The sequence below is a fragment of the Acomys minous genome (assembly GCF_964271855.1).
Source record: "Acomys minous genome assembly, chromosome: 6".
Classification (NCBI taxonomy): Eukaryota; Metazoa; Chordata; class Mammalia; order Rodentia; family Muridae; genus Acomys; species Acomys minous.
Genome location: NC_140487.1, coordinates 64,896,058 through 64,923,840, shown reverse-complemented (window position 1 = coordinate 64,923,840; position 27,783 = coordinate 64,896,058). Strand labels below are relative to the sequence as shown.

The 27,783-nt window shown below is 40.0% G+C and overlaps 2 protein-coding genes and 2 pseudogenes across 4 annotated transcripts; all 4 read left to right on the top strand.

Moving 5' to 3' along the window:
* Positions 1-130: 130 nt before the first annotated feature.
* Positions 131-1,063, top strand: OR2A7 (olfactory receptor family 2 subfamily A member 7; the record flags this gene model as incomplete). Its single annotated transcript, XM_084788097.1, has 1 exon — positions 131-1,063. The coding sequence occupies one exon, from the start codon at positions 131-133 to the stop codon at positions 1,061-1,063; it is 933 nt and encodes a 310-aa protein (XP_084644223.1).
* Positions 1,064-5,979: 4,916 nt separating this feature from the next.
* Positions 5,980-7,227, top strand: LOC311600924 (m7GpppN-mRNA hydrolase-like; annotated as a pseudogene). Its single transcript has one exon. The product of its transcript is annotated as a m7GpppN-mRNA hydrolase-like (transcript).
* An 851-nt stretch (positions 7,228-8,078) lies between these two features.
* On the top strand, positions 8,079-23,987 carry LOC311599650 (high mobility group protein B1-like; annotated as a pseudogene). The gene is made up of 2 exons: positions 8,079-8,554; positions 23,833-23,987. The product of its transcript is annotated as a high mobility group protein B1-like (transcript).
* A 2,606-nt stretch (positions 23,988-26,593) lies between these two features.
* LOC311600936 (olfactory receptor 2A1/2A42-like) lies at positions 26,594-27,538 on the top strand (the record flags this gene model as incomplete). The annotated part of the gene is made up of 1 exon (XM_084788099.1): positions 26,594-27,538. The coding sequence occupies exon 1, from the start codon at positions 26,597-26,599 to the stop codon at positions 27,536-27,538; it is 942 nt and encodes a 313-aa protein (XP_084644225.1). The 5' UTR covers positions 26,594-26,596.
* Positions 27,539-27,783: the final 245 nt, after the last annotated feature.

The window sequence follows — 27,783 nt, the reverse complement described above, 5'->3', positions numbered from 1 at the left end:
AAACAAAAGTGTATTTCAGCTATCCTTACTTAACTAAGCTACAAAGAGCACTGAGTTAAGTTAGCACAAATCTATACATGAGTCTCCTCTTAAACCAGTCATTAACTCGGTTTCCTCTGCCATAAGGAATATGGGAAACAATATGACACTGATCACGGAGTTCATCCTCCAGGGATTTCCGCTCAGCCCAAGGATGCAGATGCTCCTCTTTGTCCTCTTCTCTCTGTTCTATGCCTTCACCTTGTTGGGGAATGGGACCATCGTGGGGCTTATCTGCTTGGACTCCAGGCTCCACACTCCCATGTACTTCTTTCTCTCCCACCTGGCCATTGTTGACATTGCCTATGCCTGCACCACAGTGCCCCAGATGCTGATGAACCTGCTATCTCCGGCCATGCCTATCTCCTTTGGTGGTTGCATGGCACAGACCTTTCTCTTTTTGACATTTGCTATCACAGAATGCCTCGTCCTGGTGGTGATGTCCTATGATCGATATGTGGCCATCTGCCACCCACTCCGATACTCTGCCATCATGAGCTGGAGGGTGTGCAGCACCGTGGCAATGATGTCCTGGATCATTGGGGTTCTCCTGTCCTTGATTCATCTGTCATTACTTCTACCTCTACCCTTCTGTGTGTCTCAGAAAGTGAACCACTTTTTCTGTGAAATTACAGCTATTCTCAAGCTTGCCTGTGCAGACACACACCTCAATGAGACTATGGTCCTAGCTGGAGCCGTGTCTGTGCTTGTAGGACCGTTCTCCTCAATTGTGGTGTCTTATGCGTGTATTCTTGGTGCTATCATGAAGATCCAGTCAGGGGAAGGTCAAAGAAAAGCCTTTTCCACCTGCTCCTCACACCTCTGTGTGGTTGGATTGTTTTATGGTACCGCCATTGTCATGTACGTTGGACCCAGACAAGGGAGCCCGAAGGAGCAGAAAAAATATCTCTTGCTATTTCACAGCCTTTTCAACCCCATGCTCAACCCTCTTATCTATAGTCTCAGGAATTCTGATGTGAAGAATAGTTTGAAGAGAATTTTGGGACTAGAGAGAGCTTTGTGACAAGTTCACAGCATCGGGTTTAACAGGGACAAATTATCCAGAGTACGTGCATTCTCTTTATTTATCGTTGAACTGTTTCATGCCCTCCGTTGGATGACTGATTCAGTAGTTGTGGGAGGAACTGTAGAAATCTATAATTTCAAATGCTGACAAGAACAGACAGTTTCAATAGAATTCCTTTCAGGGGCCCTGCCAGTCACGATGCAGGGGTTTATCTCCCCAAAATACTCACGACTGCAACAAGAAGCCTTTCAGAGACTGAAATGCCTTCTGTGATGGAAGAGTGTGAATGCTGAATCTAGTGTTTCTCTTTAAAGTTCACATCTCTATTCATATAGCGAAGGCTATAAGATTTATTTCAACTGAGGAAAAAAAAAAGGAATCCTACTGCACTTTTTAAAGCCTTGACTTCAGCCAAAATTGATTGTTGTTATGCCACTTTTTTCAGACACTTACGTTTTTGGGAACAGGGAAGCTTGCTTGGCTACTGTGGATGCTTTTCAAAATACCTTCTAGGATAAATAAGTTTATTTCCCCTTCCTCTTTTTCCTGCAAGGAAGCTTCATAAGAGGATATAAGTTTGAGCACAGTAGCTCACATCAGTGCATGTCAGAATCTATTTGGTTATGGAAAGTGGAGCCACTGACTGTCTCTATTGTTCAGTGTGAACCTTTGGAGATAATGACTCCAAGCATCTCCTGTTTCTTTGTCCAGGATGCCATAATAAACCTTGCAGAATAAGCCTATTCAATTTCACAATCTTCTAAATTTGTGATGCAACCTACAGGTGAGATGAAACAAACTATATATATGTATCCACACACACGTGTGTGTGTATGTGTGTGTGTGTGTGTGTGTAGTGTGTGTATGCTGGGGTATGTGGTTTAATAGAAGGTGTTTGCTTAGTATGTATGAATCTCTAGCTTCAATTTCTACCTTCTCAAAAAGAAAAAGTGTGTGTGTGTGTGAGAAAGAGAGAGAGAGAGAGAAAGAGAAAGAGAGAGAGACAGACAGACAGACAGACAGACAGACAGACAGAGACAGAGACTGAAATTTATATTCTGAGTGAAATAAAAATAAAATTTGGCTTCAAGTTTTAAAATACAATTGATTTTCTTACAGAAACCTGAGAAACGTCAAAACCCACAGTTAAAACCAATGCCACTTGCTATGCTGTAGGTAACATACGTTTTAAATGATTCATTTTTGGGCTTAAATTTCATGACACATGCATCTATATTTAATTTCTTAACATATTCAAACATTTTACTCTTATACCTTAAGATAACTTTACAGTGACCAAGCAGTGTTGGATATTGAACCAATGTCCTAAAATAATTGCTTCCACAAATATGCCTTTTCTCTTAAATGTTAATTGCTTGATTCCCACAGTTTGCAGATGCCATGAAACATAACAAGAGAAAGTTGCATTATGTATGAATGACCTGTAAAGCACAAAGATTTTTATGTAACCCAAAGCTAGTATTTGTCATCTTTGTGTATGCTTGCTATCACAGAAGAGAGCAAAATTGGAACTTGAACTGGCATGCCCTCAAAACTGGAGAATTGTGATAAATTTCCCTGCACAGTCACGTTATAAGGAGCTAGTTTGTAAATTTCATAATTGGCTGACATAAATTTTTAAGATAACGCTGACACTTCTATATCCAATAAAAATAATAAAATGTGACTGATATGGCAGTATCTTAGATAGTATCTTATGCAAGAGCCTTCCATAGATAAAAGGTACTTTTCCAGGGGAAAGTACCACAGAGAGAGTCTTTTCCTCCCTCCTTTGAGGGCCCCAACTCAGAATCTCTTCAGTTCTCAGCAAACTATCTCTATGGGAGGTTTGTGCCCTAGAAGAAAGTCCCTAAAGTCAGGTCCCCAAAGGCCCTTCTGGTATACCTTCGCTCCTTCGCAGGCTCCCCACTCCCCCCATGCCTTCCTTACAAGCTCCTGCAGCACCTCTTCACCTTGAAAGGTAACCTGGATCTTATCTTCTCACTTTTCCTCTACTCCAAGGAACCCAGGCACCAACAAAAAGAAGCAAAACTGCACAGTGGATTCAACGAACTCAGCAGCTGGCCCTGCCTCCTGACCGGTTTCCCAGAACCATCTGAAGATTGGGAACAGTGCAATTCTGAGAACCTTTAGGACCGTAATAAGATTTAGAATTTCAAGTGTGTGCTGGACAGCAGTCTATGTGTCCTGCTGGGGATGAGAACAGAGATAGAAATAACACAATGGTTTGTTTCAGAAAGGGACAATAGTGAGGATTCTGTAGCTAGACAGGAGCTCTGAGGAGACAGGACGTGCGTCAGCCTTCTGCAGCTTCGCCTTCTGAAATTCTTGGGTCCTAATGTGTAAGATATTAAGGTTACCTGAGTTTACTCTCCCTTTAATTCCTCCCAGACAAGGTGCAGCATTGAGCCTTCACTCAACTGTCACTAATGCTGTCACTCTTTATCCAAAAGAGATACAATTTCATTGCATGTGGTGTGTGTGTGTGTATGTGTGTGTGTGTGTGTTGTATAGCAGAGTACAATGTGTGCACACACATACTCATCATTCACATTCTATGAATAATTAGGAATTTTCACTTTATGGGTTGAAATGAAATATGTGGAATAATGATCTCATTTAAAAATTATACTAGACTGCCATATGGAATGATGCTCTCCTCCTGTGAAGTTAATATGTGGTGGTTGTTTTTAAATGTTGCATCTAATTCTTGTCAACACTGTCAAAGCATGTGCTTATATTTATAATGATACATTTACTGCAATGGAATATAAAGCCAAATGATTATTAATTATATGTATGTTTTATACTAACCTTCCATTGAATATAGCTTTATATGCATACTCAGACACCTAGAATGTACTTAGTAAATAAATAGATTTTCTGTAGTGCTGAGGAAGAGTCTTTGAGGCAGGGATAGAAAAAGGTGCAAAAGTTACTGTGTGTCCATGGTAACTCAATAGAGTGAGAGAAAGATAAGGTACCCAGCTACACCTGAGTTTTCTTCTCAGAAGAATTTTATATCTAATGTTTGTATCTAAAGTTTCTTGTTTTTCTTTCCCCCTTCTCCTCTTCCTATTTTCATGATAAAATCTTCACAATCTCAGACTTATTAATATCTTGGACTTCGTACTCCTATAGTACTTGGCACATAGGAGGCACTCAACAGATAATACCAGCCTTCAACAAATTATGGAATGCACTGTAATTACATGAGAGTGGTTTTCTAGTTCTTGCTTATCCTTGAGACTCTCTGACCCTAGAAAAACTATTTGAAGCAAGTGGTACACTCATAATTCCATCACTTGGGGAGGCCGAGGCAGGCATGTCTCTGTGAGTTCCAGGCCAGCCTAGTATACAAAGAGCATCAGGACAGCCAAGGCTATACAGAGAAACCTTATCTTGGAAAAGAAATTTGCTGCATCAGTTCTCACTTCCTAAGATAACCTATTAAAGTCTATGTAGTTAATTATTCAAGAAAGTCTTCACTTACCAGGAAACTGGGACAGAGGGGAGGACATCCTATTGGGACTCTAGATGAGAGAAGCATGGGAGAATAGCAAAGTAGAAGGATCCAGAGTGTCCTAGAAACCTACAAGAAGAACATTATGATAGGCAGAGTTGGGTCCAGGGGTCCTGCTCAAACTATGGCACCAGCCAAGGACAATACAGGCCATAAACTTCAAACCCCTACCCAGATCTAGCCAATGGACAGGACATTCTCCACAATTGAGTGGAGAGTGGGGTATGACTTTCAAACGTACTCTGGTGCTTCATATTTGACCATGTCCTCTGGAGGGGGAGACCTGGTGGCACTCAGAGGAAGGACAGCAGGCTACGAAGAAGAGACTTGATACCCTATGAGCATATAAAGGTGGAGGAAGTCCCTCTCAGGAACAGTCATAGGGGAGGGGAATAAGGGGAAAATGGGAGGGAGGGAGAAATGGGAGGATACAAGGGATGGGATAACCACTGAGATGTAACAAGAATAAATTAATAAAATAAAATTAAAAATAAAAGAAATCTATTTTTCAGTTCTTCCTTATTACTTGCAAATAAGAAGCCTTCATCTGATCTGAACAATTGATTAGCTGTGTGGGCCTGTTTTATGAATTCTGCTATCCCCGTGCATAGTACTGTGGAAAAGACTGATAATTCAATAAACTTAGAGATTTAATTATGTATTAATTAAGCTTGATTTTTGACAACATTGTTTATGTACCTGACACATTCCGGTTACTCTTTCCTTCTCTACTCTCCTACTCCCCTTTCACCTCTGTTGAACCCCTTCCTCCTCCCTATTCATCCCAATCCCAGATTCCTGAATTTGCGTTTGTCTAGTGGCCAATTTGATTTGAGAAGGACCATGTTGTGAGCACTAGATGGTCACTAACCATGGGAGCCTGCAGCTCCCAGCAGATTCACAAATCAAAGTACGGCCTCTCCCTATCCCTGAATCTAGCAATGACCCAGCAGTGAAGAGCAGGGGCCTCTGAGCTCCTCAACTCATGCCTGACTGCTAACACTCCCACAGTTTGGAGTCCCTGCAGGCTGTATGAAAAATAATCGGAGTCTGGGTTACCTCACTCAGGATGATTGTCTCTAGTTCCATCCATTTGCCTACAAATTTGAAGATTTCCTTTTTTTTTTTTTTTGATAGCTGAGTATTATTCCATCATATAAATGTACCAGAGTTTCTTTATCCATTCTTCAGTTGAGGACCATCTAGGTTGTTTTCAGATTCTGGCTATTACAAATAAGGCTGTTTGGATATTAATATTTTAAAGATTCTTTGACAACAAGACAGGTTAACTCCTGGCAATACCGAGCCTGCCTCAAGAAGATGATAAGCATGGAGCCAGGATGCACTGTGCTTGCTGCAGGTCCTCGTCATGGATACAAAATGTCTGGAGATTCCCGGCAGTGTCCTGGATGATCTCTGCAGCCGATGTATTTTGCATATTCCCAGCAAGGAGAGAGACAAGGCCATCCGCATTTGCCTCCAGATGAACTGGCTCACTGATCTTACTTGGATTTCTACATGCAACACACACCAGGACTACCTCAGTGCGGCATAAGAGACTGCCAAAGCCGGTTTCAGTCATTGTCCATTCCTGCTGCCAAAAGGTGAAGATGTGGAAAAATTTTTGGATGGATGGATGGAGTATAAAATGAGAGTACCAACAAATGATGTGATTACTCTTCATGAGACACTTGAGAATGTACCACTGGTTCAAGGTTACCTGGCAAAGTCAGGCTAGGGGGTTCCAAAAGGAAAGGTAAATAAAGAAGTGCCCCACAACTATGCTGCCAGAGAGGTCTTCGAGGAAACTGGTTTTGATATAAAAGACTATATTTGTAAGGATGATTTCATTGAACTTCGAATCAATGACCAACTCCCTTGCTTGTACATCATTCCAGGAAGTTCCAAAAGACACAAAACCAGAAGAGAAATTAGGAATACTAAGTGGCTCTCCATTGAGAAATTGCCCTGTCATAGAAATGATGTGACTCCCAAGTCCAAGCTTGGCCTGGCACCTAATAAGTTTTTCATGGCCTTTCCCTTTATCAGGCCATTAAGGGACTGGCTGTCTCAAAGATTTGGAGATTCCTCAGACACTGACAATGGTTTTTCCTCAGCTATTATCACAACAGCTAAACCCAAGGTAGAAAAATTGATCTGGACAAAATTCCACCACAGCCAGCAGCTGTTTCCTGAGGGTTCTTCTAGTGACCAGTGCTTAAAGCACGGGCAGCTGCTGCAGCAGAAGCCACAGTAACCATACGGAAGTGTCCAAACTTTTCAAAGCAAAGAATCAAAACCCAAGAGGGAATGGCAGGAAACAGTACCAAGACTCACCTAATCAGAAGAACTGAACAAACAGAGTTCACAGCCAGCCAGCAAAGCTGCAGAGTCCCTTGATGAAATGTGAAAAGAAGCTCCATCCACAAAAGCTTCATGACAACTTTGAGACAGATGCCGCCTATGATGACTTGTCTTGTTCTGGTGAAGAGTCATTGGTAGAACATGCTGAGGGACATGCTGTGGTAATGGACATTGCAAGGTCCCATTTTCATCTAGAACATTTCTGAGTTTCAAGTTTGACCAAAATGCTATAATGAAAACCTTGAGCCTTTGATAACAGTGAGTATACTGCAGAAGGCCAGGGACTGTGCATTTGAGTGGGCACCTCCTCAAGCCTTACCTCTCTCAGCACCAACTGCTTCAATTGCAGTTCCTCATCAGAACAAGACAGCTCCCAGGACACTTTCACAGAAAGTTTCCAATCCCAATTGGTCCAGCATTTCAGACTGTCCCACGCAGGTCTCTAATTAAGCCTGGAATTTCTCAACATTCAGAAACTGGACCGCAAATGCTATTCTTAGCTTATTTAACCATTTCCCCAATTTTATTTGGGCCCCTACAAAGGTATTATTCATCCCAAATCAGCCACAAAAAAACCATAGGAGAACAATGCCCCTTTTCCTTTAAGAGGGGTCAGAATAGAAACCTCGTTTTTTGGATACTATTACCCTGGACATTGTAAAGGTTTCAAGCCCTTATGAGATAGGTGTCAAATATGAGGAGTAAAAACAAAACCAAACCTAGGTCAAATATAAGAGGTCACCACTAAGCACTAAGAAAAGAGAGAAGTGAGTCAAGAGGAAACAGAAGAATCAACATTTACAAGTGAACCTTGAAACCTAGATACAAAGTAGTAAGCCAAGACAGGCAGCCACAGAGATGCAATGGCTATTGTCCTGAACAACAGTTTTCACAATCAAAATTGCATACTCAACTTATTCATTAAATGTTGACATAAAGAATATGACAGTGGCTTTGAGTGACAAAAAAGAAATCAATATGAACATAGCACAGGACAGCCATTGCAGTATACTGAGATCCATAGAGACAACTGGGGCAAGAGAAAGCCAGATGGGCACTGGGTGACCGGGTGGCAAAGGAGATCCAAATAAGCCAAGAGGCAAAATGTCTTCATCTGCATTCTTTGTGCAAACTTGCCAGGAGGAGCACAAGAAGAAGCACTTGGATGCTTCTTTCAACTTCTCAGGTTTCTCCAATAAGTGCTCAGGGTGGTGGAAGACCATGTCTGCTAAAGAAAAGGGGAAATCTGAAGACATGACAAAGACTGACAAGGCTCCTTATGAAAGAGAAATGAAAACTTACATCCTCCTAAGAGGGAGACCAAAAAGAAGTTCAAGGACCCCAATGCACCCAAGAGGCCCTCATCAGCCTCCTTATTCTGTTCTGAGTACTGCCCCAAAATCAAAGGAAAATAACCTGGTCTATCCATTGGTGATGTTGAAGAAAAAACACTAGGAGTATTGTGGAACACCACTGCTGCAGATGACAAGCAGCCTTATGAGAAGAAGGCTGTCAAACTGAAGGAGAAGCACAAAAGGGATATTGCTGCCTACAGAGCTAAAGGAAAGCCCTGTGCGAGGGTGGCCAAGGATGACAAGAACAAGGAAAAGAACAATGAGGAGGAGGAGGAAGAGAAGGGGGAAGAGGAGGAGAAGGAGGAGGAGGAGAAGAAGAAGAAGGTGGTGGTGGTAGTGGTTCTAGAGCAGTTTTTTCTTGTTTCTAAAGCAGTTAACCACCTCTACACAACCCTGTTGCCTCCAATTCCTTAACAATTCTATTTTATTAGGGATCTTTTAAAGTCATGTACCTCCCTTACAACCCAGCTACCTTAAATAGGAGCGAAAGGAGATTAAGGAGAACAAGAATGAAACCTTCCAGGTGTTAGGAGTCTAGGAGATCATCTTTGCAACAGAAGAAGCCACATTATCCGTGGACCAAACCTGGAGGTCTCCACTGAGCTCATTGCTGCTGCTAAATGCTCCAACCCCTGCGCCATGGACTGTAATCTTATCTCCTCTCCTCCTCCTCTTCCTCCTCCTCCTCCTCTTCCTCCTCCTCCTCCTCCTACTCCACCTTCTCCTCCTCCTCCTCCTCCTTCTCTTCTTCTTCTTCTTCTTCTTCTTTCTCTCTCTCTCTCTCTCTCTCTCTCTCTCTCTCTCTCTCTCTCTCTCTCTCTCTCTCTCTCTCTCTCCCTCCTCCCAGCTTCCTCCTCCTAATCAATGATCCTTTTGGTAATACAATATCCTGCCCAGAATCGCCTGTCTTTTGTCTTGGGCTGATCCTTCCTCTTTCTCTGAGTCTAAGATCTTTATCAGTTTGTAGAGACAAAGTCTCAGTGGTATTAAGCATCCCAAGACTGTTTTCACCTTGGGCCTAGACTAAGGCAAGGTTACGTTCTCTTCACACAACTCATTCCTTTTAAAGAGAAATATTAAAATGTATGGCTGTGTAAGATTTGTTTATTTGTTTTTAAAGCTGCTATTTCATAATTTCCTTTGGGTAGAGTTACAAAATCAGTCTTTAGTTAGTTAGGATAAATATTCATAGTAATAACTGTAACTTTTACCAAAGCAATTCAAGTTCGGGTTTTTTCCTCATGTTATTCTCATTTTGAGAACTCTATTTGAGATTCAGCAATTCCCCAGCAGCTTTGTAAATATAAAGGTCTGAAATGATCAGAGCTTCCTGGTTACTTTATTTGTGTGAATTTGCTCGTTCCTGACCACCTCAGGATCAATGGTTCCAAGTAAACAATCATTGGTGGCACGTTTCTCCTCTAAAAGTAGAGTATCAGACTAGTTATTTTGTTTGTGGGTAGTTTGGTTTTTTATAAGTATGTATTTATTTACTCTTAATTAGTTAAGTTTCTATGAGAGAATAATAATAGTATTCCAAGCCTTAGGCAAGTAAACAATAGCTGTTTCCAAATACATCTGTGGATGACAGAGTCATGTTACTACGTCAAAAAATTGACACCTTTCTTAGAAATAGTTGTGTCACAGTTCTCTGCATCTCTGTGTCATAGTGAAATGGAGAAAAATCAAACAATGGTCACAGAGTTTGTCCTGCTTGGATTCTGCCTTGGCCCAAGGATTCACCAAGCTCTCTTTGCATCTATTCCTCTGTTATGCCTTCATCTTGCTGATGGATGGGGTCATCCTTGGAATAATCTGTCAAGACTCCAGACTCCACAACACATGTAGTCTGTCCTCTCCCACCTGGCCATCACTGACATCGCCTATACCTGCAACACATTGTGCCAGATGCTAGTCAAGCTCCTACATGCATCTACTGCCAGATGCATGACACACAACTTTCTCTCTCTCTCTCTCTTTTTTTTTTTTTTTTGACATTCATGCACAAACTGCCCCTCCTAGTGGTGATGTCCTATGACAAGTATGTAGCCATCTACCACCCACTCCGATATTCTTTTATCATGGGCTAAAGAGACTGTGCTGCTCTTATTGTCACATCCTGGGCATGTGGCTCACTCCTTGGCATGGTTCATCTGAGCCTCGTGCTGAGGCTGCTCTTCTAGCGATCAAATGAAACCAATCAATTCTCCTGTGAAATCCTGTTTGTCCTTAGGCTGGCCTCTGTTGATACTACACTCCACCATACTCTACATCATCTTTGATGCTTCAATGTTCATCTTAGACCTTATGCTTTGGCGCTGGTCTCCCACAGACACATCCTGGTGTCTGCTTTGAGGATGCAGTCATGGGAGGGTCTCAGAAAGGCCTTCTCTACCTGCTCTACCCATCTGTGTGTAGCTGGGCTCTTCTTTAGCAACACCATCTTTATGTACTTGGCCCCCAAGTCCCAGCACCCTGAGGAGTAGCAGAAGATCTGGTTCATGTTTTACAGTTTAATTAACCTCATGCTGAACCCCCTGATCTACAGTCTGAGATGCTGAGGTCAAGGATGCTCTCAAGAGGTCACTGTGCAAAGAAAGTCATCCTCAGTTGGTGTGGTGTTTGAAACACAAGCCTCAGTAGTTTCCTCTGATCTTAGCCTCCAGTTGTGACCTAAATACGGAAACATTCACCCGGTCTTTATCTGATGATAACAACACAGCCACACATTCTTGTGCTCACACAGCCAACATTTCACCACCCATACTGGATATGTAAGGACTTTTCCTCAAATCAAGCAATCTGTTCTCTGGTGAGCACTAGCTGCATGTCCTCCAACTGAACCCTAGCAACTATCTCACACTGTATAGTGTCAGATCTCATGAGTTAGGGGCTCTTTCTCACAAGACTAGCCCACTTCAGATGGCAGTAGCATGCTCCATTTATGAGCTATGCTTCTGATTGATTAGCACTAATCCAGGATTCCAATTTCACCTCCACTACACCCTCAGGAGTTTCTCAAAGTTGTTCCGATTATATCCCTGTTGGGAAAACAAGACCCATACTAAATGTAAAAGGGCAGGGTAATGTAGCCCCGCGTGGGTAGTTATGAGCAACCGCAGCTGCATGTCGTGCAGAGGGGCACTTATCTTTGCCCTGTGTCTCAGTTAAAGTGACACTGGCAGCCGAGAAAAAGGAACCCTAACGTAAACACTGCCTCCTATGTTCCCAGGGCCTATGCATACCAAATAAACGCCTGCAGTTAGAAACCAACATCAGTCAGGAAACACACCAGCAGAACACTAGTTTCAGAACTGCACCAGCACTCTTTGCCCAGGCGCTTCTGCCATGCTACCCTGGAGATACAGCCTCCCATATCTTAGTCCTTCCCCCCATACTAGTGAGATGCCCCTTTACAAATCTCCCTGATGATGTTTTACCTGGAGCACTGATCACATTCTCCTGCTTCAGTCAGGTTGTATGTGTATTACTCTCAGTTAAATACTATGATTAAATTCTAGAAGTACTTTAAGCATAAGGTCTTTGAATGTCCGTAAAAAACAAATAGTGTTAGCATATAATACAACGTTTTTATTATTTTTCAATGATTTATTTATTTAATCAATTTACAGCCTGATCACAGCCCCCTCCCTCCTCTTTTCCCACTCCCCCCATCACAATCAATCCCCCAACGCTCCCTCCCCTTCTTCTCAGAGAAGCGGAGCCCCCCCCCCCCCCCCCGATACGTACCAACCCACCACGGTAAATCAAGTCATAGCTGGACTAAGTGTTTCCTCTCCCACTGAGGCCAGACAAGGTAGTCCATCTATGGGAAAGGGATCCAAAGGAAGGCAACAGAGGCAGAGACAGCCCCTGCTACAACTGTTAGGGGACCTACATGAAGACTGCCACATATGTGTAGGAGGCTTGAGTCCAGTGCATGTATGCTTTTAGTTGATGGTTCAATCTCTGTGAGCTCCTATGGATCCAGGTTAGTTGATTATGTAGATCTTCTAGGAGTGTCCTTGACCCCACTAGCTCCCTCAATCCTTCATCTCACTTTTTGACAAGAATCCTCAAGCTCAGCCTATTGTTTGACTGTGGGGCTCTACATCTGTTTTCATTAGCTTCTAGATGAAGCCTTTCAGAAGATAGTTTATTCTAGGCTGCTTTCTGCATGCATAGTGGAATATCATTAATAGCATTATGGGTTGGCTATTCCCTTGAATTCTGCTCCATCTTTATCCCTATACATTTTGTAGGCAAGACAAGCTCTGGGTTGAAAGTTTTATGGGTGTCTTGGTGTCCCCCCTTCCTCCACTGGAAATCTCATGTAGCTACAGGAAGTGGTGACTTTAGGCTACTTGTCCCCTCTTGCAAGGAGTCTCATCTAGGATCACCCCTATGACTCATGGAAGCCTCCCTCACCCAGAGATGCCACACACACCAATTTCTATGCTGTCTTCCAGTCCTCACCACCTGTCTGCTCTCCCCATTCATGATCCCCAATTCTGTTCCCCTCTTACACCCAGATCCCTCCCTCCATCTACTTCAGATGTCTATTTTATTTTCCCTTATGAGTGAGAGTCAAGAATCCTCCCTTGGACCCTCCTTGTTACTTAGCTTCTTTGGGTCTATGAATTATAGTATAATTATTCTCTACCACACAGCTAATATCCACTTATGAGTGATTACGTATGGTGTGTGTCTTTCTGGGTCTTGGTTACCTCACTCCGGATGATATTTTCTAGTTTCATCTATTTACCTGCAAATTTCATGATATCCTTGTTTTTAATAGATATGGAATATTCCATTGTGTAAATTCACCACATTTTCTTTATCCACTCTTTGGTTGAGGGACATTAAAGTTGTTTTTAGTTTCTGGCTACTACAAATAAAGCTTCTATGAACATAACTGAGCAAATGTTCTTGTGATATGATGGAGCATCTTTTAGGTATATGCCCAGGAATGATATAGCTGGGTCTTGAGGTATCACTCTTCCCAATTTTCAGAGAAACCAACAGATTGATTTCCAAAGTGGTTGTACAAGTTTGCACTCCTACCAGCAATGGAGAAGTGTTCCTCTTTCTCCACATTCTCACCAGCATATGCTGTCACTTGAATTTTTTATCTTAGCCATTCGAACAGGAGTAAGATGGAATCTCGGAGTCTTTTTGATTTACATTTTCCTGATGACTAAGGATGTTGAACATTTTTTACATGCTTCTTGGCCATTATATATTGTTCTATTGAGAATTCTCTGTTTAGCTCTGTACCACATTTTTTAAATTGGGTTATTTGGTTTGTTGGTGATTAATTTCTTGAATTCTTTATATATTTTGGATATCAGGCCTCTGTCAGATATAGGGTTGGTAAAGATATTTTTTCATTCTGTAGGCTGCCATTTTGTCCTATTGACAGTATCCTTTGCCTTACAGAAGCGTTTCAGTTTCAAGAGGTCCCATTTATTAATTGTTGATCTTAGTACCTAAGCTGTTGGTGTTCTGTTCAGAAAGTTGTCTCCTTTACCAGTGACTTCAAGGCTACTCCCCACTTTCTCTTCTGATAGATTTAGTGTATGCGGTTTTATGTTGAGGTCTTTGATACATTTGGGCTTGAGTTTTGTTCAGAGTGATAAATACTGATCTATTTGCATTCTTCTACATGCAGACCTTCTCTTAGACCAGCAGCATTTGTTGAAGATGTTTTCTTTTTTTTCCACTGTATGGTTTTGGCTTCTTTGTCAAAAATCAAGTGTTCATATGTATGTGGGTTTATTTCTGAGTCTTCAATTTGATTCTATTGATCAACTTATTTGGTTTGATTGTTAATTGTTTGTTTTTAGTTTTCTTTTAGCTTTTTCAGAATGATTTCTCTGTGTTATCTTGGCTGTCCTGGACTCACTTTGTAGACCAGGCTGGCACTGAACTCACTGTTATAGGCTTGCCTTTGCCTCATAAGTGCTAGGATTACAGGAGTGTGCCACCATGCCTAGCTTCAATGTGTTTTAATGGCAATACCATGTAATTTTTAACTACTGTTGCTCTGTAGTACAGCTTGAAATCAGGGATGGTGATACCTCCAGATGTTCTTTTATTCTACAGCATTGTTTGTTTGTTTGTTTGTTTTTTCAAGACAGGGTTTCTCTGTGTAGCCTTGGTTGTCCTGGGCTCACTTTGTAGACCAGGCTGGCCTTGAACTCACATCGATCCACCTGCCTCTGCCTCCCAAGTGAGGATTGTTTTTATCTATCCTGGGTTTTTTATTTTTCCATATGAAGTTGAGAATTGCTCTTTCAAGATCTGTTTTTTAAGTGTTATAATTTTGATGGGAATTGCACTGAATCTGGAGATTGCCTTTGGTAAAATGGCCATTTTTTTCTATGTTAATCCTACTAATCCATGAGCATAGAAGATCTTCCCATTATCTGATATCTTCTTCAATTTCTTTCTTCAGACACTTGAAGTTCTTGTCATACAGTTTTTTCACTTGCTTGGTTAGAGTTACACCAAGATACTTTATATTATTTGTGGCTATTGTGAGAGGTGTTGTTTCCATTATTTCTTTCTCTTCCCAATTATCACTTGTGTAAAAAGGTGGGCTACTTTTTTAAATTAAGTTTGCATCCAGCTACTTTGCTGAAGGTGTTTATCAGCTCTAGGAGTTCTCTGGTAGAATATTGAGGGTCATTTATGTATACTATCATATCTTCTGCAAATAGTGATATTTTTGCCTTCTTCCTTTCTGATTTGTATCACCTTGATCTCCTTTAGCTGTCTTACTGCTCTAGCTAGAACTGAAAGTACTGTAGTGAGGAGATATGAAGAGTGTAGACAGACTTGTCTTGTCCCTGATTTTAGAGGGATTATTTTACTTTTCTCTCCATCTAATTTATTATTGGCTATAGGCTTGCTGTATATTGCCTTTATTTTGTTCAGATATGTGGCTTGTATCCCTGATATATCCAAGACTTTGAAGATGAAGGAGTGTTGGATTTTGTCAAAGGCTTTTTCAGCATCTAATGATATGATCATGTGGTATTTTTTTTCTCTTTGAGTTATTTTATAGGGTAGATTACATTTCTGGACTTTCATATATTGAATCACATCTGCAACTCTGGGATGAAGCCTACAGGATCACAGTGGGTGATGATATTGATGTGTTCTTGGATTCGGTTTGCAAGCATTTTATTGAGTATTTTTGCACCAATGTTCACAGGGGAAATCGGTCTAAAATTCTCTTTTTTTTTTTTGTTGGATCTTTGTGTGGTTTAGGTATCAGGGTGACTGTGGGCTCATAGAATGAGTTTGTCAATGTTCCTTCTGTTTCTATTTGTGGAAAACTTTGACGAGCGTTGGTATTAACTCTTCTTTAAAAGTCTGGTAGAACTGTGAACTAAAACTATCTGGGTGAGAGTGGTATGAAAGAATGAGGAGGACTGAAAGACCCAGAGGGTTCAGGAGCCCCACACAGAGACCATCAAGATGAGCAGATTGGACCCAGGGGTCCTTCACAATCTGTTGCACCAATAAAGACAACGCATGCAGTAAACCTAGAACTCTGTCCAGATCTAGTCAATGGATAGCTCATTCTCCATAGTTGTGGGGAGAGGAGGGACTGCCTCTGACATGAACTCTGGTGCCCTCAGTTTGATCTCTTTCCCTTGGTGGGGAGACAGGGCGGCATACAGAGGAAGGGAAAAGACTTGATAGGCTATTGTCATATGGTGGGGGAAGAGATCCCCTTCTGTCAGAGGTCTAGGAGAGAGGAACATGGCAGAAGACGGAAGGAAGGTGGGAATGGGAAGATACAAGTGAAGGAATAACAATTGGGATATAATCTGAATAAATTACCATAAATTAAATTTTTTTTAAGTATCTGGCTTTTTTTTTTCTTTTTTGGTAAGGAGACTTTTAATGACTGCTTCTATTCCCTTAGGGATTATATGTCTATTTAAATTGTTTATCTGATCTTGATTTAACTTTGGTAAATGCTATCTATCAAGATAATTGTCCAGGGCTGGAGAGATGCTTCAGTGGTTAAAGAGCCCTTGTTCTTCTTGCAGAAGACCTGAGTTCAATTCCCAGTGCTCACATTGGTGGCTCACACCCACCTAGCTCCCAGGCACTCCTATGTTGTCCATTGATATCAAATAAATATAAAGAAACCTAATTATTTAAAAATTTGTCCATTTATTTTAGATTTTTCAATTTTGTGGTGTACAAGGTTTTGAAGTAAGACCTAATGACTCTTTGGATGTCCTTGGTATCTGTTGTCATGCCCCCCCCTTTTCATTTCTGATTTTGTTAATTTTAATACTGTATCTGTGCCTTTTAGTTAGATCGGCCAAGGGTTTGTCTATCTTAATGGTTTTCTCAAAGAACCAGCGCTTGGTTTTGTTGATTCTTTGTATTGTTCTCCTTGTTTCTAACTATTGACTTCATCCCTGAGTTTGATTATTTTCTGCTGTCTACTCCTCTTGGGTGTGTTGACTTCTTTTTGTTCTAGCGCTTTCAGGTATGTCTTTACATTGCTAGTATGAGATCTCTCCAATTTCTTTATGAAGTGCTGTGAACTTTCCTCTCTTAACACTGCCTTCATTGCATCACATGAGTTTGGGTATGTTGTGACTTCATTTTCATTGTATTATAGAAAGTCTTTAATTTTTTTTTTTATTTCTTCCATTGCCCAGTGGTCATTGAGTAGAGAGTTATTCAGTTTCCATAAGATTGTAGGCTTTCTGCTGTTTCCATTGTTATTGAGTGCCAGCTTTAATCCATGGTGGTCTGGTAAGATACAAGTAGTTATTTCCATTTTTGTATCTGTTTTTTTTTTACTTTTTTTTCCTCCTTTATTAATTTATTCTTGTTACATCTCAATGGTTATCCCATCCCTTGTATCCTCCCATTCTTCCCTCCCTCCCATTTTCCCCTTATTCCCCTCCCCTATGACTGTTCCTGAGGGGGATTACCTCCCCCTGTATATGTTCATCTGTTAAGGCTTGCTTTGTGACTGACTGCACGGTTAGTTTTGGAGAATATTGCAAGAGATGCTAAGGAGAAGGTACATTCTTTTCTTTTTGGGTGAAATGTTCTTGTTCTGTATTTGTCTTTTAGGACAATTTGATTCAAAATGTTGGTTGGTTTCATTACTTATCTGGTTAGTTTCTGCCTGGGTGGCCTGTCTATTGGTGAGAGTGGGCTGTTGAAGTCTCCCAGTAGTAATGTGTGGGGTTCAATGTGTGATTTATGCTTTAGTGGTGTTTCTTTTACAAATGTGTGTGCCCTTGAATTGGAATCATAGATGTTCAAAACTGAAACATCATCTTGATAGGTTTTTTTCCTTTGACGAATATGAAGTGTCCTTCTTCATCTCTTTTAATTAATTTGGTTGAAAGTCTATTGTATTAGATATTAGAATGGGTACTCCAGCTTGCTTCTTGGGCCCATTTGCTGGGCAAACCTTTTCCCAACAGTTTCTTCTCAGGTAATGTCTATCATTGTTGCTGAGGTATGTTTCTTTTTTATTTTTTCTTTTAGATTTTTTTAAAATTATGTATATGCTAGTCTGCCTACATGTGCACCTGCACACCAGAAGAGGGCATCAGATAACATTATAGATGGTTCTGAGCCACCATGTGGTTGCTGAGAATTGAACCTAGGACCTCTGGAAAAGCAGTCCATGCTCTTAATCACTGAGCCATATCTCCATCCCCTGCGGTGTGTTTCTTCTATGCAGAAGAATGATGGATCTTGTTTTCACATGCATTCTGTCAGCCTGTGTCTTCTTATTGGGAATTGAATCTATTGATGTTGAGAGATACTAATGACCAATAATTTTATATTCCTGTTATTTTGATGCTGCTGGTGGTGGTGGTGGTGGTGGTGGTGGTGGTGGTGGTGTGTGTGCGTGTGTGTGTGTGTGTGTGTGTGTTTCTCTTCTTTTAGTTTTGCTTGTGTGGGGTTTTATATTTCAGGTGTTTTCTTATGTGTAGTTAGCTTCCTTGGGTTGAAATTTTCTTGCTAATATCTTCTATTGGGCTGGATTTATGGATTGATATTGCTTTAGTTGGTTTGTTTGTTTTTTTCATGGAACATCTTGTTTTCTCCTTCTAAGGTGATTAAATTTTGCTGGGTATAGTAGTCTGGGCTTAAATCTGTAGTCTTTTAGAGTATGCAATATGTTGGCCCAGGCCCCTCTGGTCTCTGTTGAGTCTCTATTGAAAAGTCAGGTGTAATTCTGATAGTTCTGCCCTTATATTTTACTTGACATTTTTCTCTTACATCTTTTAATATTCTTTCTTTGTTCTGTACATTTAATGTTCTGATTATTATGTTCCAGGAGTAATTGTTTTCTGAGCCAATCTATTTGGTGTTCTGTAAGCTTCTTATATGTTTGTAGGCATATCTTTCTTTAGGTTGGAGAAGTTTTCTGCTATGATTTTGTTGAAAATATTTTCTGCGTATTTAACTGAGGGTCTTTCCTTCTATTCCTTTTATTTTTAGGTTTGTTTTTTCCATAGTGTCTGAAATTTCTTGGATGTTTTGTGTCAAGAAATTTTTTGATTTAACATATTTTTTTTTAACCAATGTATGGATTTCTTCAATTGTATCTTCTATACCTATGATTCTCTCTTACACCTTATATTCTGTTGGTGATGCCTGCATCTGTGGTTCCTGTTCTCCTCCATAGGTTTTTCCATCTCCAGAATTCCCTCAGTTGTGGGTTTTTTATTATTGCTTCTTTTTCCACTTTCATGTCTTAAACAATTTTATTCCTTTCCTTCACCTGTTAAATTGTATCTTCCTGTATTTCTTCAAAGGATTTATTCATTTCCCCTTTAAAGGCCTCTGTCATCTTGATAAGATTGGATTTAAGGTCATCTTCTTGTTCTTCAGCCATGTTAGAATGTCCAGTGCATGCTGTACCCAGGATAACTGGGTAATAGCAGTGCCATATTGCCTTGTCTTTTGTTGATTGTGTTCTTAGGCTGACCTTTAGCCATCTGGTGTTAGCCGGATGTTCCTGATGCCAGCAAGACTCTTCAGGGAGGCAGGCTGAGCTCAAAAACAGCCTGCTACTCACCTCTGCTGGCTGTGCCCAGGTAGACCAGGTCGCTAAATGCTTTTACTTCAATTAATATTCACTGTGCTGTCAGCTTAGTCCATCCCTACGCTTATGTGGCATTTTTATTCTTTAAAATAAGAAATACTAGCCAGAAGTTGAATTGCTCCTTTTTTTAAAATTTAAATATTTTCTCCTGGAATGAGTGACCTTAAGTCTTAGGAAGCGCATTAAACTTATGAAGCTCTGGAAGAAAACACAGTTCACAAGTCTCAAAATGGTCCTGAAATTTACAAAATGCAAAAAAAAAAATCGCTCTCCAGAATTGCATAAGTAGTGACAACTGCTATAAAGAAAGACCTACTGTCCACTCATTCTGCCTGCAAGTTGTGTAGGCAATTTCAGAAATGCAGCCTTCACCTATATTTAAGTAGGCTCTTCAGACATGGGAAATCTGCACTCAGGTAAGAAACTCTCCAAAGTTCACTGGTTCATTAAGCTAGACTTGGGTGGGTCTGTCTTGTTGGCCTGTTATCTGTGCCTTATCTGGCATAAATGCTTGTTTGTCTCCATCTTCCTGGGAAAGTCCACACAAGCTAAAAGCTATCTCAGTTTACTATCAGTACTCCACAGGAAATTTGAATGACAGTGATAGCTGTTGCTGTTACGTTTTTGAAGAAAAATTTTAAGTTTTAGTTTTTGTTGGAGTCCCAAATGTAAAGCTTAATTACTATCCCCTAATTTTCTAGGTTTATATCATCAAATGTGTGTTGATCATACAGAAATGTTTTCAATAAGACTCTGTCCATCAATATTTTCAGACTACTACTCCATAGAAGCAATTTTCTGATTTCTCTAGTTAAAAATAATGCAAACATTTGTAAGCATTTTTTTCAGTTTTACTTTGTTTCCTGTGTTATTCTCATCTACATATGTTTTCCATGTGTCTATGTTTCACAGTGACAGCTTGTGGAAACAGAGACTATCCTGTCTTGCTTATACACTAGAAGATGTGACTGGGGTAATGTGTTTCCTAAATTTCTATTTGTTTACGATTATGAAATGTTATGTTTCACTTGACCCGACTCAAACTTTCAGTCTGTTGGACTAGAATGACTCCTTGCAGCTGGTGTTTACATTGTGATGATTTCTGATGGTTGCCATGGGAATTTTATTGACATTAGTTGCAGTTCTCCTGGATGCAAAAAAAGAGAAGATAAATATTTATGTCAGGTCTTCCATGCATAAGGCTTTTTATATAAGAAAGTGTTTGTTTGGTTTCCCTGAAGACAGTATCGTTTTTTTTCTCATCATGGCTGCATACTCATAATTGTGGGAAAGATCCGAGAATCTCCCTTTAATCCCCAAAGATTGGGTCACAAGGTAAAAGACTCACTGCCATATAAAATTCAGTGTGGCTTCAACTACAATTATAATTTTTTCCCAATGTCCAATATCAGAAAGAAATGAAAATGCCTTTAGCATCTCCAGCTGCCTGGGAGACACAGTAACTCGTAAGGGAATCCACCTCGTAGAGTCTCCCATCTTGCCGGGAAGTCTCAGTCTCTGAAGCAGGGCAGCCCCACCTTTCAGTAGGTGATGCATAAGCACTGACAAGTGGTGAGCTACATTTGTGATTCCTACCTTAGAAAGCGCTGCCTTAAAAGCAAGTCCCCCAAAGCCTCTCTAGAATACTTTAGCCTCTCCTTGGACTCCCCAATCTTCTTATGACTCTCAAGCAGCTTTCACAATACTGCCCCACCTTAGAATGCAGCGTGCAAATCAGATGAGTTTGAGTCTTTTGTTGTTGTTGTTGTTCTCTCCTGGTGTGATTCAGCCCAAGGCACCCAAGGTCCATCTAAAGCAGGATGATTTGCAGACTGGATTCCAGGAGCACCTCCAGTAGTTCAGCTTGCTGGAATCCTCCAGAGACTGGGGGACAATACTATTTGGGAAATTGTGAGCTTGAATAATGAGAAGAATTTAGAGACTCTAATAATAGTTGTAGTCTCAGAGGTCTGCTCAGTAGTTATGTTTCCTAATTGTGTGCTGGGGATAATAACAGAGACACAAAAGCAGAATTGCCTCATCACTGCTTCCACCAGAGGTAGGCATGCAGGGTATTTTATTGCACAGTCCTTCCTGCGACCCTGCTCAAGAGCTGCCAACTAGACTGGGGCCTGAGAGAATGCTACCACCTGTCCTGAGTATGCAGCTGCATTTCAGTCAGGAAGGTTTCTGAAGCTCCATGAAAGATCTGAGGTGACGGGATCTGTACCAACCTCCAGTTGTTTCCTCTTCTGAAACCCTTGGGTTTGATGTTCAGATAAGAAGGTTGCCTGGCTTTCCTTAACTACCTAAGTCCTCCCGGCATTGTTAAAGCATCTAGGTTTTGGTCAGCTATTTCTATTTTTAGCATGCTTTATTAATCAGGAAGAGAAATTATTGTCTTTATGGACGCCGAATTTACATGCTCATTATTCTATATAAATAGTAAGTAATTTCTACACTGTGAGTTTGCATGAAGTAAATGAATCATTTTTCTACTTAACAAAACTATAGAAAAGTAAAATACGTTAAAGAATGATGTTCCATTTCAGTCAATAAATATATATGTGAGTGTGTGTGTGTGTGTGTGTGTGTGTGTGTGTGTGTGTGTGTGGTGTTGGCTATTTCATAAGGGTTACATTTAATTCTTGTCAACACTACCAAAATACATTGCTAAAATTATGAAAAAAATTATTTCAATGGAATATGAAGCCAAATAAATGTCAAGTCTATGTCCTATACATACCTTTTTTTGAACACAACTTTGAAATTGTATTCAGACAACTAGAATATGATGAGAAAACTAAGTACATGTTAGATTTTCCGTAGCCTGGAGGGTGCATTTTTGGTGTAGGTATGGAAAAGGACACAGGAGTCTGTGATCATGTGGCAAAGGAAGAAAAGGACGAAATATCAAAAAACTAAGTTTTCTGCTTAGAAGGTTTTTTCTTTTTCTTTCTTTCTTTCTTTCTTTCTTTTTTGTTTTGTTTTTGTTTTTGTTTTTGTTTTTGTTTTTTTGAGACAGGGTTTCTCTGTGTTATCTTGGCAGTGCTAGACTAGCTTTGTAGACCAGGCTGGCCTGGAACTCACAGCCATCCGCCAGCCTCTGCCTCCCAAGTGCTGGGATTGAAGGCGTTGTGCAACCAGGCCCAGCTAAGACTGGGAACTGAACTCAGGATGTCTGGAAAAATAGACAGTTTTGCTAACCATTGAGCCATCTCTCCACTTAGAGGGCTGTGATGTTTAAAGTTCATCTTTATATGAATCACTTCATCCCGAAGATATTTTTACAATAAATTCTTCATAATACTGGGTTCATCAACCTGGCCTACTTTGTATTCTCACATTGCTTGGTGCATAAGATGCCACTTAATAGACACATTAGCCGGTGGTGGTGGCAGCACACGACTTTAATTCCAGCACTTGGGAGGCAGGGGCAGGCAGGTCTCTGTGAGTTTAAGGCCAGCCTGGTGTACAAAGTGAGTCCAGGACAGTCAAGGCTACTCAGAGAGACTCGATCTCAAAAAACAAACAAACAAACAACAACAACAACAACAACAACAACAACAACAACAACAAAATAGAGCCATCAGTAAGATGACCTGGAAAAGCCTCTCTTTACAGCTGGATGGTTCTTGCTCTTTCATACATGTAATCAGGATTCTATTCAAGTTGCATAACTGGTCAACAGCAGGGAGTTATATTCTAATTCTGTCTGGTCCATGTCTTCTTCTACAGACGGCCATTGAACTTTGAGATTTGCTTCTCTAAATATGGAGTGTTGAAGTGTTGAGGTTTTGTATATACAGAAAAAAAAACCATCTTTCTTACTTAGATATTTATTCTAGAAAGTTAAAGCCAACAGAAGACTTTTTATCTGGATAAAAGTTTGTACACTCATAAATTTTGAATCCCACATTTTTACATCAATGTACATCACAATACCTGAATTTTATAGTTGCGACTGAAATATATATCAGTGGGAAGTCCTTGTAGACATCTTGGTAATTAGCTTCCATTGGTTGTTTTAATCAGTACTAGATATGTCAAAAAAGTTATCAATTAAAGATGTAAGAGAAATAAATATTAAATTTGCATGCTTAACATATTGCAAACTCTTTAGTTGGTCTCATCAAATGTCGAAGATCTTACTTAAACACACTTCACAAGAAAGAAGTTCTTGTGGGTTTTAGGGATTGTTTCCTATAAAAAGAAAGAGCTGATTTAGCATAATTGTTAGAGACTGTATCTTTAAGAAACTATATCTCAGCTGGGCATATTGACTCATGCCTTTAATCCCAGCACTTGGGAGGCAGAGGCAGGCAGATCACTGTGAGTTCGAGGCCAGCCAGGCTACAAAGTGAAGTCCAGGACAGCTAAGGCTACATAGAAAGACTCTGTCTCAAAAAAACAAAAAACAAACAAAAAACAAAAGAAGAAGAAGAAGAAGAAGAAGAAGAAGAAGAAGAAGAAGAAGAAGAAGAAGAAGAAGAAGAAGAAGAAGAAGAAGAAAAAGAAAGAAAGAAACTATATCTTATAAGATGACAAAAGTTAGCTGGTTTCTATGTACTTATGTATTTGTCACACAACAAACATCTGGGATACAAAACATTTGCCCCCACTGGTGTAGAATGAATCAAAACCGAAACAATACTTCTAATAGAATGCTCTAAGTTTTTTGTTTTTTCAAGACAGGATTTCTATATGTAACCTTGGCTATCCAGCCTTGTAGATCAGGCTGGCCTCAAACTCAATAGAGACCCATCTGCCTCTGTCTCTGCCTCTCTGAGTGCTGGCATTACAGGCATATGCCACCAATCCCAGCTCCAGAATCCTAATAAATCTGGATATACAATCTAATATTTTTCTATACCTTATGTACTTAATAATTAAATTTAGACAGCATTTCAGTCTAAAAATTTTAACATTAACCTAATGATAAATAGGCCTGCCATGCATGGAGTTTATTATATTTACCTTAGATTGTTAGATTATATGTATATATTAGATTATTATATATAAATTAGATAATTTTCAGTCAATGTAAGTTTCCCATGTATCGGTAATGCTTCTTTAAAGGTAGGGACAGCATCTGTCGTCATTAAAGGAACTATTTCTTTGCAAGGTATGGTATTGAAAGAGTTATATTGGTCTAAAGTCTGTTCCATGTTTTCTAGATCTACCTTTATGAATTTACATCAGGAAATTTTTTTCATGCTACATCAAAGTACAAGTACATAAAGCATGAGCTATAGAATCTAAATATTCTTTATTTCAAATTCAAGATGTAACTGAAACACAAGCAGAGAATTTTGTCAATCGTGTTCCTTCTTTGTAGGGTCACTTGCTCAAGTAAAGGGATCATTACCCAAACGCTAAATATAATGTGAAATGACAACATGAAGAACTAGTCAGAAATCCTTCTTATGATAGTTTATGTAAGAACGGTGTCTTTATTGTGTAAAAAAGAGCATTGCTTTTCCAAGGTTACCCAGTAATAAAAACGTAGAACTGAAAAAAAAGAAAAAAAGAAATCCTTCAAGGTACGGTGGTAAATGACCAGTCACCAACCCATCCATGTGGAACGCAGACGTCTCATCTTCTTGCTGCACTAGCCTGAAGGTCTTTTTGTATGAACCGTCAAATGCTGCTTTATAGGCATGGAGGTATCCACTCCACACCCATCTCCTCCCTTATTTTTACCCTTTCTCCAGGCAAGTATTTCATGAAAGTAACTACATTTGAACTCACTGGTTGGTCAAATCCTCCAGCTCAGCCTCTAAGAGATTACATCCAATAATTGGAATGACCTTTCCACTTCCAGGTCATTGTTCTCATCACTTGTATGTGACTTTACAATTGTTTCTTTAAGGACTCAATTCTTTCTTGTATGCCAATTCCTCAGGAAACACTTCTTAAACTATCCCTTGTTACAGACTACACTTAAAGTAGGAATGAGCCAAACTCAGTGTCATTCCTATCATTGATTGTTTGAAAATTAGCTCAGCTTCGCATTATTTTGCCCAGGTAATGGAGCGGACAAAGTTCTCACTAGAAACCATGTAGAATTTCAATAAGGCTTAGTGAAGAAAACGTGGTCCAAAACCAAAATTAAAAAAAAAAGTTTTGTAGCCTATTTTATCCCTAATTTGTTCATTCAGATTTCTGTAAAGTGATAAACTGCCTTATTTTCATTTTAGGCTTTTTTTTATAAAACAAAGAAAGGGAGGTCAAAACAGTGCAAGGAAAATTCCAAATCATGGCCACTGTCCAAGTCCCCAGAAGTTTATAGGAACATAAATCAGGGCTACTTCCCAGTGTCAACACTTGTAAGACTGTTCCACCCAACACTAGCTGCTCTACTTTGTAAGTGTAGAACAGAGTATATGGTGGGTTAATAATTTTTTCGTGACCCAGTTGCCAAATTATCAAATATTGATTTGTGCTTATTTATCAAAATGATACACAATTTAGATTCATTTATACATATGTATACTCTATGTTTTAGAAAAATAAAAATATAGAGATACATAACTCCATATAAAACTATCATTAGATATTATTTATACTACCTACTTATGTTTCATAGCATCACAAGTTCTGTGCATGTGTTAAACTTTACTATCTAATCCAAAAAGTACGAAATTATTTTTCCCTTCAAAAAACAGCCTCTGTAGCTCAGTTACAATTTACATATTTGTAAATAACTATTTAAAATTTGTAACAACAATCTGATTTCTACCAAAGCAATCTACATTCTCTATTTTCTTTCCTGACACTGTTCTTCTAAAAGTTCCAATATTCTTTCTATGATCCAGTTACTCAGTAACAGATCAGCACACATGAAACTCTGAACACTCTATTCTGGGATACTTTAGTTCATATAGGTTCAGGAGTCCTTAATTATATAATTGCCAATAGTTTCAGGTTAGTAACTGCTGACATGTTTCCCTTCTGAAAACTGGATGCCAACATTAAAACAAAAGCTATTTGATAGCTGAAATTTAATTAATTAATTTACTTGAATTTTTTTTCTGAGAGTATATTTGAAAAGTATTCTGCACCAAAAAATACTGATTAAAAATTTTAAACTAAGACATATGTTGTAATATAATTACATCTTCTAGTACTTTCTATCTCTCCTTCATAGAGAAATGGAAGAAAATCAGACAACGGTCACAGAGTTCATCCTGCTGGGATTCTGTCTTGGCCCAAAGATTCATCTAGTACTTTTTGCATTGTTCTCTTTCTGTTATACCTTTACCCTGTTGGGGAATGGGTTTACCCTTGGATTAATCTGCCTGGAGACCAAGCTCCACACTCCTATGTACTTTTTCCTGTCCAATCTGTCCATTGTTGACATCGCCTATGCTTGCAACACAGTGCCCCAGACACTCGTTAACCTCTTGCATCCAGCCAAACCCATTTCCTTTGCCGACTGCATGATGCAGACATATCTCTTTTTGACATTTGCTGCCACAGAATGTCTCCTCCTTGTGATGATGTCCTATGATCGATATGTTGCCATCTGCCACCCTCTACTCTACACTGTCATCATGAACTGGAGAGTATGTACCATCCTGGCTTCCGTTTCCTGGATATTGAGCTTCCTCCTGGCTCTGGTCCATTTAGTCCTCATCCTGAGGCTGCCCTTCTGTGGGCCTCATGAAGTCAACCACTTCTTCTGTGAAATACTGTCTGTCCTCAAGCTGGCCTGCGCCGACACAACACTCAATCAAGTCGTCATCTTCACAGGTTCTGTGTTCTTCTTAGTGGGGCCCCTGAGCTTGGTGCTGGTCTCCTATACATGCATCCTGGCGGCCATCCTGAGGATCCAGTCAGGGGAGGGCCGCAGAAAGGCCTTCTCCACCTGCTCCTCCCACCTCTGTGTGGTTGGGCTCTTCTTTGGCAGCGCCATCGTCATGTATGTAGCCCCCAAGTCCCAGCACCCTGAGGAGCAGCAGAAGATCCTGTCTCTGTTTTACAGCCTTTTCAACCCCATGCTGAACCCCCTGATCTACAGCCTGAGGAACGCTGAGGTCAAGGGTGCTCTCAGGAGGGCCCTGTGCAAAGAAAGTCATTCGCAGTTGCTGTGATGTTTGGACGCAAGCCTCAGTAGTTTCCGCTAATCTTGATCCCCAATTATTTCCTACATCTAAGAATGTTCACTCTTGTCTTCTTATCTGTGACTAATAGCATAAGACTGCCCTTTCTCTTAACTTGTAGAAAAAAATACTGCATGTGGTGCATCCATTGGCTTTCTATAAAAAGAGGTTTATCAGACATAACTGTTTTTATTTTCTTGAATTTATTACCTATGAAATTAAGTACTATTTTAATT